The following is a 17158-nucleotide window of genomic DNA, read 5'->3' as shown; positions in this document are numbered from 1 at the left end:
CACAAAAAGTAATGTGTGAAGCAAGAATGGTAAGATTTTCTGTCTCAACAAGCAGTTTTGAAAGAAAATTAATTAATGATTGCAATATACTCAAGACAGTGACATTGACCAGTACAGAGAAGACCATGATCTAATTAAAAATTCTTTCCTTAACTAAAATTTTTGTTAACATAGAAAATAAAACATGGAACAAGATCTAAAAAGATATAAATAAGTCAATAACAGTTGATGCATTTGCTGGGTACTGCCTCTTTTATGCCCAGAATGAGGCAGGAGCCTTTTGAAGAAGAGACAGGATGAAATCTTTACCATAAATACACACAAAAAGGAAAAAAACAAACAAACAATTCAAGTAGTTCATTTTTTAAGCCTATTAAAATTATTTTAATGCTGTGTTTGTCTAGCCATTATATGATTAAAGCAGCACATGCAATATTAAACATTGCAGCAGTAATAGAAAAAATAAATCATATTTACCTTGGTTTCTGGGTGCCTGGCAAGTAAGGAAGCACGCAGAGCATTTCTAGCCTGGTCAGCAAACCTGCACCAAGACCTGTGATAAATAAGTTCGAATTCCAGAAGAACTGCAGCCATTTTATTGTAACTCTTAACAACCTTTTTCATTTCCAGTGTCTGTAGTTCAAAGGGGGAAAAGAAAGAAAGCAAACACAGTTTAATCAATTCATAGCAGAAATGCCCTCCACTAAGATTTTCCTCACTGCCATTAGGAAAACAAAACAAATAGTTTTAAATTATGCTATTTTAGAAATAAGATAAAACGCAGAAATATAGAAACATATTGAGGAATTAAATTACTAAGAAGTATTTACCTGCTCTAAACAACTCTTTTCCTGATCTTTCCTCCTAGTCTTGCCCATGAAACAAAGTTTACACTATGACCTATATGAGGGACTGATGTCTCATTTCATGAAGTCTGGCTTAGTGATTGGGGTTAAATATCTCAGTCCTCTCCATTATAGAGCACAGCAGACAGAATGCTCTAAACTTAGGTACGCAGCCAACAATGCTACTATCAGGATTAATGTGAGTCAAGCGCCAGAATGGACAAAAGCACCAGCCTAAGTCATCAGCTTAATGTCTCAGTGGAAGTAATTGTCCTGAGCCATAGAATAATAGTGCTACAAAAAGGAATTCAAATCCTGCAGCAAACACTAACACTTATCCTGTTACATGATTTGAATAAAAGTTGCTAGAAAAGTGAGCATAGGAGTATAAAAATAAATCATTTATCTGTTAGTAATATGCTTGAAAGCTTAGTATAAATCCTCCTCTGCTAATTTACAACCTTCAGAAGTGTGGTTTTCTTTTTAAGGACTGTCATTGGATTGTCAATTTTTCTGTATAACTGCTGAGCCCACATAATCTTCCCTGTTACCTAAAACACAGAAGACAAAAGGTTACATTTCCATTAACTTAAAAACATCAAGAAGCAAAGTCCTTTTTCTCTCTTATTTATTCCATTCTTACTGGTGGCATATTACGTGGTATAGGTGGATTTTCTTTTTGCTTTTCATAGAGTTTTTGAACAAACTCTAAGTCTTGGCTGTACTGCTGAAGGACAATGATATACTTCTCGTTAAGGTCAATATGATTTTCTCCTATTTGCTCAAGCTTCATCAGAAGTCCCAGCATCTGTTCAGTCTAAAAAGGAGAACGGATCATTTATCACAGAAGATGTCAACAGTTCAGAAAGTCCTTGTTCATAAACTGTTCTCTTCTTTTTTTTTTTTAATTTAGAATATAAAGTATGTTTGTAAGTCGTTTCCTAAGAAACATAGAATATTCCCTCCAGACAAGTTAGTGAATTTTGTCCCATATGGAATATATTTACCATAGCATGAACCAAGAGACTGCTACCATTACAGTGTACTGCAACATTGCCATTTTTTTCTGCCTCTCAAATCATCACTCTTTTTTTCTGCAAACAGTTGTGGTAGAACACCTACACCTTCACTTGTACTTCATAATATATTGTTATCAGGTCCTGAAACAATGAACAGTACTGACACTAAGGTAACAAATGGCAGAAATTATTTCCTTACTCCTGCCACTCGAACAGGAATAACTTGGAAACGCAACAGGAAGCACAGGGAACACCAGGGTAAAGACAGAAAATAATCTTCAAAGAAAATCAGGTTATAAAATTGGTATGGGAAGATGGAACATAAAACTAACACCAAGTAATAATGAACATTACCTTCCAGCACTTCTGCAAGTGACTTCTAGAACACTTGCAAAAGGCTTGACATCCTCCAACATTACCTCAGGCAGGCACCATCACAGAACACCAACAGTGATGAAGGAGTTCAGCAGCAGCTATGGGTACTCAGCCCTTCTAAGCATCAGAACAAGGGGTTTGCTTTTGTAACATTACTTACAGTTACAGTCTTTTCAAACCAGGAATCCACAAATTCTTGTATGGACTCGTACAATGCTGAAATTTGGTTCTTAAATTCAAGGTAATCTTTTTCAAACTAGAACAGGGTAAAAGATTAAAAAAAAAATAAATAAATATCGTAGGGTTGTTTTCACTTCATACCTTTTTTTTTTCCCCTGAAGTTTTGGGGGAATTTGCTTTATCTGCCCAGTACATGTGTTCAGCACTGAATTAAAGAGATCAGGTACAACACTAGTAACAAAGGCATTTACATTCTAAGCAAAGCAGTAAGTGTTCGTTTATCTGGTTAAAGCCCCACCTTCATGAACACAAAGGAGCCCAGAGGAACATGGGCAGGCAGAGGAAATCTGGTTAACCCAATAGAGCACTCTAACGAGCTACTCCCAGTACTGCCACAGGAGGGCGCTCAGCTCAGGTATGAAACCCATCAAGATGGGCAAACTGGCAGGCTCTCTAGAGCACCTTACAGACTAAGTAAGGGAGGTTACTGCCTAGGAGACAAGGGACTCGTTACAGGTTACCAGGCAAGAGCATGGGACTATATATATTATGAGAGTTAGGGAAGAAATAAAGACAGGGATCAACGTGATTTGTGGGAGCAGCAAGTGTGGAAAAATGGAGGCATGTTGGGACAAAAAGGAGTTGGTCACAAGTGAACAGGTTGCTAGTCAGTATGCTTGTCTGGCTGTGCCTGGTACCTGACCAGCACAGTCCGTCTCATCTTCTTACTAATCTCTAATTCTAACCATTTGCATGAGTGAAAGGGTTCTCTCTTCTATTAGTGACCCCAACCAGGGTAGGAACCATAGATTAAAGCAACTAGAAACACTGCAGAATGTGCATAATGTGTGGGTGAGTGTCCCACCCACAAAATCAGACTAGACAGCAAATGGGACAGAGGCTTGGGAACAAAGTGTTGAAGCAGCCATAAGTCTAGGCTGGATGTTAAAGAGATCACAGTGGTCTAAGAAGAGTTGGCTACCAGAGGGACCAGGAGGCCCAAGCCAGCTACCAGAGAGACAGTAGGGTCTGAAGGTCAGCTACTGATAAGGTTATAAACTGGGACCAGCTATAGGAAAGAACTGTTTGCGTGTGTGTTTCTGTGTGCCAGCAACCAGGACAGCAAGGGGATCAGATAGAAGATAAACTGATTGCCTGAGATCAGTTATGGAGGGACCCATAGTGCATGTGTCTCTGTGTGTGTGTGTGTATAGGTCTGAGTACCACCAACTCCCCATGGCAGGGGGTTTGGAACTAGATGATCTTAAGGTCCTTTACAACCCTAACTATTCTATGATTCTAACTCGAGCAGGACTGTAGGCCTTGGGGGCAAGAGGTGTCTTAAGTTTAGGAAGTGAGGAGACCTGGGTATCCAGGGACCAGCTTTTGGACAGCCTGTGTAAGACCAGCTACTGAAGGCATTCATGTATATGTATTTTCCACTATCAGACTTTCTTTCTGTTCAGCCAGACAGGTACAAGATGAGGCCATTAATACTGTTTATAGTTGTATTTTCAGTTTGTGTTGAGTTGTGTGGCCAGACCTGTGTACTGTGTGTATGCATGCGCACTTGCCTATTGGGAATTACATGCCCAGCCTCCCAGCTGAGTGGACCTGGGGACATGGAACTGAAACAGCCTCACCTCTATCGGGCTACCAAATTTGGCAGCTCCTACTAGAAGTAATTTCGGTATTTATCTGTAATATTTTTTCTTAAAAGTCCAAAACACTGAGGACCTACAAAAAGAGTCCAGTATAAACTTCCTCTCAAAGAAAGCACTCCATAAGCTTGGGAAGATAGTGCATAATATACATTACTCCGATGATTAGGTGCAGAAAAGCCATACCATTTTTAAATACCTTCAAATTCCAGTTAACAGTAAATGCTCTCTTTCAGAAAAGAGCCACACAACAATTATTACGGAAACATAAGCCACCTGCCTGTTAGAAGAAAGCCAAGGGTACCCTAGACTTAAATGTCTAAAGTAAAATTCATGACAGTGCAAGCTACAGTGTAGGAAAGCAGGAGAGTAAGTCAACATTTCTACAACTTCTGTTGCGAGGCTATTAATCCTGCAAAGCAAGCAGGCTGTACGTCAAAAAAAGCAGCTCAATTACAGCATGTACAGGATGTATTAAAATATGAGTCTGAAGTATTTGAAGTTACTTTACTTTTTACCAATGCGCTCAGCACTAGGGGTGATATCATTTACTTTTCCCTCTAAAACATTCATCTAAGTGCCTTTACCACCTTTACTATAATGCTGCCTTTACTAGTCCACTGGTTTTGGTTACACTGAGTAACTCTTGCAATTAGATAAACTATTTAATGCATTGACCTCCTGAATTAATTTCTGGTCTGTAGTTCAAACGTATGCCTCTCAAAACAAACAGATTTAGGAAAAGTTTTCTGTAGCACTACCTATCACACAAAACCCAGTTTATTAAAATTTAACAAAAACATTTGAAATAAAAGCCAAATTTACCCAAACACTTTCAAATTGCATTACAAGATATGAAAGTACTATTATTACAGAAAAATACCATATGACTTGCTATAAAATTTAATCTTCTTTGCATAACTCCAAACACAGAATTAAGGGAGTGACTATTAGACAAATGCTGAATGTATGTACCTCTTTTTTCCTGTGATCCAGAACATCATACTGTTTGGATTTGGTGTTTGCAGCAATGCTGTGGTAATGAGTAGTGATCTCTTCAATACCTTCTACTTTTATATGCTGGAGCTTTAAAAGGCTTTCCATAATATTGCTTATATCTGAAATCTTCTCCAAACGCTTACAGAATGTATCAAATTTTCCAAATATGTAGTTTTCACTAACATAAAAAAGGCAGCAGAGGGATCGTTATGCAAATCTGTTTGCAATAAATCTTTATATTTAACACCTATATATTCTGCCAGAACTACTACCAACTTTCACATGAAAAAATCTATGCTATATTAATCACAAATCAACTAAAACCCAATTTTAGGTAATGTGCATAAACCAGAAAATGCTTAATCCTTACATATGTCAATTAAAAGCCTTTACCACATTTCACAGGAGTTACTTTTTTAAATAAGACATTTATAAATGTGAGTGTACAATGCTAAGAAATGCCCCATGCTTTAAGTGCAGGCAAAACTCCCCTTGGCATTTTGATAGACAGCCCAGCCCAAAGCTGAAAAAATTCCCCTGGAGAATTTTTAGTTACATTCATTAGTTGCATTCATGACTCAAATTTCTTGGGATTTATATATATATATATATATTAAATTAACACATGCGTAAAGGCATATAAAGTCCTCTGAAGTCCCCTTGGACATCTGCTAAATCAACAAGTGACTGGCAAAAACCTGTCACTGGTTTATTCCTGAGCAAAAACAAAAACAAAAATAAACCTTTGCAAGGTCATGTTCTGATTATAATAACTAGCATATTTTAATTGAGTATTTAGCTTTTTTGCTAACCAGCAGATATAATGACATTTCATTCATATGATTCGATATTAAAGTGACTTACTTACCTGAAATCAAATTGCCTCTCTCTTGGATTTTCCTTCAGTTTCTCCCTAATTCTCCGAAAGGATGTTTGGTACTGTTCTTTGAGGGAAATGCATTGTTGTATCCTCTTTAACAATTCTTGCCTGAGGAAGAAAATGCAGAAGACACAAAATCAGCCTAAGGAGGTCTTCAAAAGAGTATAAATAAAAATAAAACATTTCAGTCAGATATGTAACTTTGCAAAATAAGAACACAAGATTATATATTGCCTGACAAACATTCAAAATATAAGCATTACATTTAAAAGGTTTTTTTGTTTAAATTTGTTACCTTGATTGGATATTATTCATTTAGGATTTATTTTCATCAAACCAAAACATTCACAGCATATAGTCCAGAAGGGCCTTACACCAGGTAAACCCAGACTACTGACTGCCTGAGGTTTAGCCATTTCTCATCTTCTGTAAACTGGGTATTTCTGATGGGGTTTCATTCGTTTGTTTCTTTTTTTTTTCTAATCAGACAAGACTGGAGAGGTATTTTTCCAGACTACAGTAAGCATGAGGAAAGACTTGTTTCTTTAAACAGGTTCACCAGGAAAACAGTGGTTGCTAAGGCCACTGATCTTATACACAGTTGTACATTAACCTTGAGGTACTACTATAGATGAGATACATAGATGAGGCATGGAAATTAGCCTTAACCATTTACACAAGGCTACTGCTCCACTTCAGCTTTATCTTTCATCTTCAAAAAGATCATTGGGAATTAAAATGATAGTCAAACTTTATAGCTTGAAACCACTAACTGGAACAGAAAGAAACTTTTGCAGGAACTGCAGCAGCAAGTAAGTAAATGAGAAGAATGTTTCAAAAATAAGTTGGCTAGAATAAACAAATTAAAAAATCTATTCTATTTTTATTTACATTCATTGTTTATAATAAACACAGCCAGTATTTAACAGATTACAGGTTATTTCTGAAAATTTCCCTTTGCCTACATCAAAATACAGGAGGAATCCAAATTATTTGTCAAATTTACTTTTATGTTTCCTAGCCTATTACCTCAGTGTCACCTTTGACTTGGCTGGAATTTAAGCACAGACATCCTGATTGTGTCTTGATGAAGCTTATAATATCTTTTCCTTCTCACCTCAGTAACTATATTCTTGCTCCAATTAATACCCTTCCAAGAGACTATTCCAATCACTACTTTTCTAGTAGATGTCTTTAGATGTCATGCTTATCTTAAGCCCTCTTTGTGGTTCCCCCTTTTCTTTTGCAAGACTTGCTCTTATAGTATGCGCTCTTCCTAGGCTATCTCCAGTCAACTTCTCATTCTTCAGATACACTTGTTCTGCCAGTGACATCAATGTTTACCACCCACTTGTTACATTTCATACAAACACTTCTGTGCTTCCACTTATGCTGTAGGTAGTGCTTGCAGCTCCTTGCAAGTAGCCATACAGAAGCTAACTCATCCCTTCCTGAAATGCTTCCTTTAGTTCTCCTGGCAGTGATGCCTATAAAATATCCAAGGGCATCACAGGGTTTGCTGAAAATGCTGTCATTCCAGCTGACCAACACTGCCTGATTGCAGTTTTTATTTCCTCCCTCTTTCCTCCATCCATCTCACTATTCACTTCTTACGTTTCAGATTGCAAGCTCTTATGTTTTAGACTGCAAGCTTTTTAGAGCTGAGGCAAACTTTTTGGTCATTTTATGTATATGGCCTAAAATTTGCTGAAAACCAGGGGCTCTTGCTATACTGACAGTTGTAACAAGAATAGAAAATAAAAACAAAACTAGCCTTAGGCATTTCTAACTAGCACACTTACAGTAAAAGCAGGTTTTTTTTTTTAACGTAAGGCACCTCATTGGCACCATTTTCACCCCCCATGTGTTTGCTCATACAGCATTCTCCACAGAATACTCAAAAAATATTAGTCTGAGTCCCACCCTATCACCCACATACCTTGCTCCTGACTTTCCTGTCCACTAAAAGCAAACTGTAAGTCTTAGACAGAATTTTGCCAACCTGTTCTTGGAGCTTCTTTATGAAGAACCTTAGCTCCCAGTCCTAATTGCTCAAGTGTGTTTTGATCAAAAGAAAGCCACGGGGATAAAATATTCAGCGTCATATACTAATACACATTTTGTGCTTTCCAGTAACAGTTTTTCCACAAAACATGGTCAATTTGTTTTTGTAGAGTACTTAATTCTACACACAATGAGTACTCAGTGACTGAAATCAGTGCCTGGTAGGAGGACAATGGGCTACTTAAACCAACTTTTAATAATCTTTATGAAGATCTGTAATTTTACTTCTAGTGTTAACAAAAGAAGATGAAATTATTAAAATTCCATTACTTGTCCAGATCCCAGATTTTTGAAACACCTTCACATAGATATGTCTTGCATGTATTAATCATCTGATTAGTGATTTTAAGAAGAAGAGATGTCATGCACTCTGATGTATTATAGTATAGTGATGTACAGTAGATCATACAGACAGTATTCATTAAACTGGGTATGTATTCCATCATCGTTACCTACAACAGGAAGAAAATAGGAAAGTCAGCAATTCAAGTTTCCTAAAAATTAATACAACAGAAAATATGACAGCTCTGGGAATATGTTTGCCAGTGGATAAACATCTTTTTTACTGTAACACATTCTTCTTGCATATATGTCATTATGAACTGAACCATCCAATTCATTTGTAGGAGCCTAAGAAACTATGACCAAGATTAAAAAGTAGGGAATGGGTAATGAGTAAATGAACAGGTCTTCTTCCAGACTTAGACTTCCCAGAGTTAAAACAGAGGCTGTACTCATTTTGGCAATGGCCTCAAGTATATGAAGGTGCTGTAGCCTGCTCTGCAAAGAAACATGCTACCTGAGGAAAAGAAGTCATACACTGCTACACAAAAAAAAAGTAGGAAGGCTGTAGGAAGATCAAGAAGAGGAAAGTTGGCCTTTGTTGATTTTGCCTAGATCTATACAGAAGAGAAATGCAGAAGAGAGAGGCAAGGCAACAATTACCTTTCTTTTACTGAGGACACTACACTACAGAGTTTTCTGTCCCACAGAAATGCATGCAAGCCAGATATACTGATAACCCAGAACAAAAGACAGTGAATGCTCTAGAAAAGGATAAACAAAGTATGGTATCTTAAAGTCAAGCCCAATATGGCAGAAGTGTGAATAATTGCAGAATAAAAATGGTGTAAAATAGCACATTGGATTCAGACCTCAAGCTTTGAAACTAATTATTTAGAAAAATTGTAAGCAGCTGGATTATGTGTGAATCTTACGCATAAAATCTGTAAGTACAATCCACTAATGCCAAAGGAGTTAAGCTGTCTGCTAATCATTAAGCATAATAGTTAAATACTGAAAGCAGAAATATCATCCTTTCAGCAGCAAAAGCCTTTACTTTCTTTTCTGAATATCACACAAGTGCCTTTAGAGAACTACTTACAGGTGAAACTTTGGCAAGTGGACCAAAAAATTTATCCAATGTATATAAATATCTCACGTTGTCTTTAGCTTCATTGGCAGCAATTGTTATACTGCCATCCTGAAGGAAGAAAAAATAAAGAGAATTAATACTGCTAAAATTTACTGAATAGGTTCTTGCTCTTTTGCAGTGCATGACTATGATTCCATCTTGCAAGCATTTTCTCATGTAAGTGCTCCCAAATAACATATTTCTTCCTTACATAAGAAACAATCACTTTTGCACGCAAAAACTGGTAAGATCTACCAGGGAACATTTATGTAATTCCTTAGTTAGATCCCCAAAGTTTTTCTTTCCTGATGGAAGTACAACAGTATGGTTTTAATAATCTGACTTACATTTTAGAATGGTTTTAGCATGGTATTAATTCTACAGAACTTAAACAAGAACCCTAAGATGTACAAGGGTGTTTCCCATCCTTGTTTTAATAAATATTTGTTAGGGAAAATGAGTTCACAACTAATGTGTGTATATCCTGCTGTTCATGACAGCTATCCAGTACTTAGGAGGCAATGCTGTAAGAAAGAAATCTAGTTTATCATCCTTGGTTTGGCATCCAGAGTACTGACACTCTCATCTAAATTCCATTTATCATAAAAGTCTGCAAATATGTTAAGCATAAAATCAAAAACTCAGTAAGGTAACACTGTTTTCCTGGTCTACTATCAAAACAGATTACCTTTTTTTAAATGCTGGAAGATCCACATTATATATTTAAGGGGGTCTTACTAGCTGTACATGGCCTACAGCTTATTTTCTGGCTTGTCTACAATTTTGACTGACAAGTTTACATTACAAATATCCACTTATCTGAAGTAGCAGTTATGCTACAAAAAGCCAGCTATCAATAATTCTAAAAGCAGGATGATGAACCTTCAGACATTTCTAGAATTGGCCTGTACAGTGTACAGCACGAGGGAGACAGAAAATTGTTGCACTGCTCCATTGCTTTACTTTTGCACAACCATTCTGCCATGATGATAATGAAAGGTGCATTATGGAAGCATTGACTTCAAGTTATCTATTTAACTTCAGAATCATTGGTATTGTATGTTTTAACAAATGGATAATAAACTGCAGTTCAAAACCAGCATAAACATTCAAAACTATGTTTAGCATTGTTTTCAGTTCTGTATTACAAATACAATACTGTATTCATTTAGAACTTTTAATAAAACATAGCAATTACCAGCTCTTTCCACTGCTTTAATGTCTTTGATCTTGCTGCCTGAAGAATACTTATAATTTTCTTTACTCTTGAACTCCTGATCTCATCTAAAAGGCTTTGAAGAAAGAAACACATTTAATTCTCTCTTTGGAATAAAAGTTTACTTTAAAAAAAAAAAAAAAAAAGTGCCTTTTTGGGTTTTTTTTAACACTGTGAGAGATAATGCAGGGATTTAACCTGTTGAATGATGACATTCTTGTCTTCCAGTATTCCAGCTCCGCAGACGGACCAATGTCATCAGCTTCTCTTCTCATTTGTTCACTCTCGACTATAACCTGTTTGAGCTGTTTGATCCAAATCATCACCAGTTCTTCAAGTTTCTCAGTGACCTCTGTGTTACTGCCTTCAAAATTATAGAATGGGACAGTCTCATAAGCACTATTATGTGTGTGGTTTTCTGCTTGTATTTAGTAAGTAAAGGTTATTTCACATTCTTCTCTTTCTGCCTCTGCAGCCTATTCCTTATTAAAGAATGGACACCATTAGTAATAGTCACAAGTAACCCCACTATAATGTGTAAGTCAGCAAATCCTTTAGATTGCCCTAGCAGATGAAAGAGTCAAGTTCACTTGGTACATTATATTTAGGAGTCATGGAGATTGTACTACTAAATGAATCTAAAGAACTTGTCCAGCTATATAACATTATTGTCTTAAGAGTCAGTAGTAGTTCTGTGGATGCTGTCTTGTCTTGGTTAATGGAGGGTTGAGAGGGATTGCTGAAGTATGGCATTAATACTCTGAAAATCCATGTGGTGATAAGAAGTGGTGGAAAGCTATTGTTCAAAGAGACACAGCTACTCTTTTTCTCACACATATATATATATATACATGTAATTTTTAATAAATACATCTTTCCTGACTCACAGCCCTCAGAGACAGACTTAATATTGAACAGGGTTTTCTTAGTATCAAAGAAAGTGAAGACTATACACACTAGTAGATGCTTCACTCAGCAACTACTTGGCCAGCAAACTTGGAGGAACAGAGGACACTGCATACATGATATGCCAAGGAACTACCTAATCCTTTAAGATTTATGAATTAAAGGATAGGAGAATGATTAATGATTTTATGACTACAGAGTCAGAAACTTGGCAAGAGTAAGCAGAAAAATGCATACAGTTCAGGAAGATGAATTAATTCTTCAAAGTAAATTTTAACTAATGATATAACATTTATTTAATAAGCAGCATCACTGTGCTCCCTTTGCCATAGAAATTACTCACCTGCAGTTATGTAGTCAGATGGGTTCTGTAAGTTGCTGACATAAACATCAATATCCACTTTTGTGAGATGAATTTTATCTTCTATATTCTGTCTTGATGATGACAAAATACCCACAAATTTATCCACTGAGTACAGAAAGTCTTGTATCTGGCTGTTCTTCAAACCTTCTTTCACAGCTCCCCAGTTCTGATTATTTTATGATTTATGAAAAAAAAAAAATCATAAAAGTGTGCCAGTATATATTTATCTGTATGCCCTTTAAAACACATTCATCTATACTATAACGTAAATAAAGTGTGCACTGATGTAATTATTCTGCTACACAAGAAGAAACAAACAAGCAAGACGATCTCAAGAAATAAAAATGTCTCCCTGCTCTCACTGTCTTCACACTGAATTGATGTCTTTTTTTTTTTTTTCAGTCTGAACAGAGAAGAGTATCTACTCTCCCTTCCTGCTCCTGAAAATGGTAGCATATGGTAACAGCATACGACAACATCATTCTTGACAGACACTGAGCTTCATTATATATCCTGCCTCTAATGTATACTTCTGGAGGCAACAGAACCAACTGTGATGCTTTGTGAGTGCCACAGAACAAGGACAACTCAAAGAAGCTGGATACTTTGATTGTGATAGAGTGCTTGCTGCCCACACTCCAGAATAAAATCAAATACCAATGCCTTGTCCTGCCAGAAGGATTTGACTCTTCTTTCATTGCCAGCTTAATCTAGTTTTAATAAAGTCGCTGCAATTTTACCTTATTATGGCTGCTATGCTATGTTCTCCTTTGTCATGAGCATTACAGCTGGTGCTATTGCTTGAAAATAAACCATATGAAATTCAAACATACAAATTGAATGAGTCCCACAAATATCCTATATTAGACTTTTATCTTTTTGTATCCTCTGTTATGTTCAATTGATGCACAAATAGAATAGAAGCAGCCACTTGCCTTAATTCCACATGTTCTTGAGAAGAAGACTAGCTATTTGATTACCTGTTGTGATTTAAGTGCTGGTATCATGATTTGGGACAAGAAAAAATCCAGGCCCTGAAGAATATTTCCATTAGTACAATCAAATATGCCAAAATTCACCTCCTTTGGGAAGAAACAAAAATTAGCAGAGTGCATGTGAACTTCTCCAACATTATACTATCTGAATGAAATTCAGACATGGAAGACATTATATATTTAGTCCACAACTACATAGGTTACATGAAATTCAGCTACTGAATTTGGATTGGACATAGACTAAAATTCAATTGGAAGTTCCCAGACTTGCCTTTATGTTTGAGTCACTGGAAGAGTCTGTCCCATATTGTAGCAACACTCCAGTGAACAATTAAAATTAAGCATTTAACATCAATGCATTCATTAATCTTAAGACAATAATATGTCTGTATTTCCTTTTTAGAGAAAGAGCTTCCATCTACAATAAATGCCTAAAAAAAGGACAACAAATATATCAGGCAAGAAATGCCTCTCTTGGTTGCACCATTTTCTCCAGTTCATTGTTGATGAACTTAAGCTTAGGAAGCACTTCTTCACTGACAGGTGGTCAAACACAGGAAAAGGCTTCCTAAAGACATGGTCAATCCTCAAAGCCTGCCAGTGTTTAAGAAGCATTTGGACAATGTCCTTCACAACACGCTTGAACTTGGTCAGTCCTGAAGTGGTCAGGCATTGGGACCAGATAATCATTGCAGGTCTCTTCCAAATAGTCAATGAACATGAGCCAGCAGTATGCACTCGCAGCTCAGAAAACCAACCATATCCTGGGCTGTGTCACCAGCAGCGTGACCAGCAGGTTGAAGGAGGTGATCCTGCCCCTCTACTCTGCTCTCATGAGACCTCACTTGGAGTATTGTGTACAGTTCTGGTGTCCTCAACATAAAAAAGACACGGAGCTGGTGGAACAAGTCTAGAGGAGAGCCAGGAGGATGATCGGGGGCTGGAGCACCCCCCGTATGAAGACAGGCTGAGAAAGTTGGGGCTGTTCAGCCTGGAGAAGAGAAGGCTGTGTGGAGACCTCATAGCAGCCTTCCAGTATTTGAAGGGGGCCTACAAGGATGCTGGAGAGGGACTCTTTGCCAGGGACTGTAGTGATAGGGCAAGGGTAATGGTCTTCAACCCTTATCAGTGTGAAGACCGGCTGACTGAAAATCAGGGCTTGTTTTACCTTCAATAGCTTCTAAAAATACTGCCTCTCATACAGAATAAAGTTGAATGAGAGCTACATGACAGCCCCTGCAAAAAGGCAATTACCAGAGAACCACAGAGAGAAGCCACCAAGGCAGCTAACTGAAGAGTTTGGACAAACATTCTGACAGGTATTCAACTGAAACAGCACAGCAGGACTGACAGGGCACGAGAACTGGAAGAGTGGTAGACATTACTTTTTCACCTCTGGATAACATATTTGTAAAAATATTGTTATAAAGCAAGTGGCTGAGAATAACGGAAGTATTAATTTCCATGACTGCAGCTGGAGAACAAATTTACTACAGCTTTGGCCTGCTCAAATGGAACACATCAACCTATTAGTGACTAATAAGGAGAAAAATCTGTACAGCATAAAAATGAAGGCATCAATATTTTTGAGCATATTATTTCAGGCTTATTACTTTTTTTTTTTTTTAATGTTAATGTCTATTCTTAGTTGTTAGTGTCTGGATGATCTTTTATTGCAAGTATTTCCCAAGAACATGAGTCTCTCTGAAAGTCAGTAAAGTCTGTTACAGGTACTTTCTTTATACACAGCTAAAGCTACTAGGGGCAGGAAAACCTTGCTTCAGTTAGTTTCAACTACGATCTTTATTTCAACAGATGCAGTTATTTAAATGCAGCATTTCCATTATTTAGGCTCATTATTTAAAAGAAAAAGTCCCGGTTTCAGTCTTTATTCCCTATTGCCGTTAAGATACATGTTTTAATGACTGATTAATAATTAATTTTTATTAATTAAAATTTTGGTTTTAGTAATAATATTGCAGTTGCTAATGTCCAAATCATTAGGCCATTACTTTATCATAAATACTTATTCAGATGAAAAGAATTTCTATTAAACAGAACTAGACATTTTCGTGAAAGCATTCTGACCCCAGTTGCATGAATAAAGGTCTAAGAAAATATTAAGTAGACTGCAATAACTGCATGATTTTGGTCTTACTTGGGAAACATTTGACACAGTTACAACTTTCTCTGATATCCTTAGGAAAAACGCACAAGTTCCTGTGAGGTCCTGTAAAAAGGACAAAATGCATATGGTTAGAAAGAATACATGTGTACAGTAAAAATAATTTACTTAAAAATGTGCTGAAAATAAAATTGTAAAAAATATATTACTTAAAAAGGTAGTGAACTATTTGTAGGATATTTGAAAATATGTCCCTCCCAAATCAAATCCTTTTTCTCCGTCTGACATAAGAAAGTCAAAATGCTCTTTTGGGCAAACCAGTTCAGTACTGCATCTCTACCAAGAAAATGAGGTGCAGGGACAGCTCATAAGCTAGGCTGTTTCCTGGGCTCCATTCCTCTTGTATTTCCTGAGTACCTGTGATCATTGTATGACAGCTGGTAGATGACATATTCCTGTCTAGCAATTTTAGTATTCATTTATGGACCTATCCATGAGATTGACTAATCCCTTTCAGAATCTGCCAACATCTATTCACTAAAAAGCTCTAAAGATATCCTCAGCTTTCAAACACTGAAATTACTTTTCATAGATACTTAGATCAGCATGGAACATCTTAGAATGACATTTAATTTTTTTAAAAAGGAACTTAAAAGATTACTAAAAATGCCTGATCCAAATACATTTTAACATGTATTTTCATCTTTTTGATGGACTGACATAATGTCAAAGTTTCAAATCAGTACTGCAACAATACTTATTTTAATCTATTAAATCTAATAATAATTCAACTATAATAAATATGAAAAGCCATTCCAATTGGTGAAATTGGCAGAGGAATCAACCTCACTTCTCCTCTGAAAGAAAGAAGGAATTCTTCAGCTATGTCTTTTCTTACATAACAATGTTAATATACGCTCATTGGGGGGGGAACATCACTATGTCGTATTCAAAGAAAATTGTATATGGTACACCTGATTCCCCCCAGAAGAGATGGAAAGAAAGAAATTAATCCGAAATCTTACTCACTACTCTGAATACGTGCTGAATAATGCTTAGACATTACAGTCAGGAGGTCATTGTAAGAATTTGAATGCAATAAAGGAATTATTAAAGGCATTTCTGGAGTAACGTGCAGTATAATAATATGAAAGGAAATAATACAAAATCGAGAACTGCACTTTTAAGCTAGAAGTGCACAAGCACTGGAAAAATGCTTAACCTGCAGTCATTAACAAAAATGCTAGGATCTGCAAATTTTTGACAAGGGTTTATTTGACCTGCACTCCTCTCAAATGGCCAAATCCACTAATCATTATTTCTTTATAGATGAATTACAGCCTCTGCTCCCATTATAAGAACATGGACTAAGTACTTAAATACCTATCCAAGAATTACAAAAAGCTGTTTAACACTGAACAACTGTTAGTTTTTTTCAATATTTTATTTTTCAAATGTCATCTAATGAATTTTTTCAACCATACCTCAGTAGAACCCATGGTAATAAATAACTTCTTCTGAAGCAAACTGTTTGTTGACCCATCCGACCTCAATGAGGCATTCAACTTCTGCTAGTAATTAAATTATAAACAAAAGGTTAATAAAACTATTATCATACAAATACCTCATCGTATTTGAGTATTTGAATTATAACTAAGCTTATTCTGAATCAGTGAGGTTGCCTTTATCTGGAGAATAAGCTCTGCATGAATCTCACAGTCCCTTATTAACAGCTTCATAGCCCTGTTCTTTGAGAAAAAAATCAAAGAAGAAGAGGGCAAAAAATTATCAGAAAATAAAATGAAATTAAATCTGAAGTGTTTTCCAGAGCAGCTCTCTCTTTTGCAGCCATTGGTCCCTCTCTACTGAGATGTATCTTCAAACTCTTCTCTTTGAAGCAACAATAAAGTCTTCCGCCTAATTTTCTGTCACACACTTCGGAAAATAATCTGTTGAAACTTGGAAGAATGTAACAGAAAATAATGTGAAAGAAGCCTCAGGCCTCTTCATAAAAAGTCAAGTGTTCAGCTCCTGCTAGACTAAATATGTGATGTATGATACACAGTGGTGGCTCCCCATTTCCACCCCAAACCAGCATCTTCTAACCCCTGTGCA

General features: G+C 36.5%; 1 protein-coding gene across 2 annotated transcripts in view; it reads right to left on the bottom strand.

The window, feature by feature from the left end:
- The window catches only part of LOC130606589 (dynein axonemal heavy chain 5-like), a 459050-nt gene extending 442458 nt beyond the window's left edge, over positions 1–16592 (bottom strand). Inside the window, exons 1-14 of one of the 2 annotated variants that reach the window (XM_057423090.1) lie at positions 16528–16592; positions 15077–15148; positions 12904–13005; positions 11903–12089; positions 10852–11017; positions 10636–10729; positions 9408–9506; positions 8294–8475; positions 5948–6067; positions 5056–5257; positions 2400–2495; positions 1489–1662; positions 1307–1396; positions 478–633 (exon numbers count right to left, since the gene is read on the bottom strand). In XM_057423090.1, coding sequence (XP_057279073.1) covers positions 478–633; positions 1307–1396; positions 1489–1662; positions 2400–2495; positions 5056–5257; positions 5948–6067; positions 8294–8475; positions 9408–9506; positions 10636–10729; positions 10852–11017; positions 11903–12089; positions 12904–13005; positions 15077–15148; positions 16528–16542 — 1755 coding nt within the window. In that variant the 5' untranslated portion in view covers positions 16543–16592. Of the gene's footprint in view, positions 1–477; positions 634–1306; positions 1397–1488; positions 1663–2399; positions 2496–5055; positions 5523–5947; positions 6068–8293; positions 8476–9407; positions 9507–10635; positions 10730–10851; positions 11018–11902; positions 12090–12903; positions 13006–15076; positions 15149–16527 lie in introns of those variants that run through there. The other variant, XR_008974019.1, reaches the window with a different exon arrangement.
- Between the last annotated feature and the right edge of the window lie 566 nt (positions 16593–17158).

Source organism: Pezoporus wallicus, unplaced genomic scaffold (genome assembly GCF_028554395.1).
Source record: "Pezoporus wallicus isolate ANWC-B61680 ecotype Strahan unplaced genomic scaffold, APGP_CSIRO_Pwel_v1 contig_749, whole genome shotgun sequence".
Classification (NCBI taxonomy): Eukaryota; Metazoa; Chordata; class Aves; order Psittaciformes; family Psittacidae; genus Pezoporus; species Pezoporus wallicus.
The sequence above is the reverse complement of the archived record's forward strand: the minus strand, read 5'-3'. Positions and strand labels throughout refer to the sequence as shown.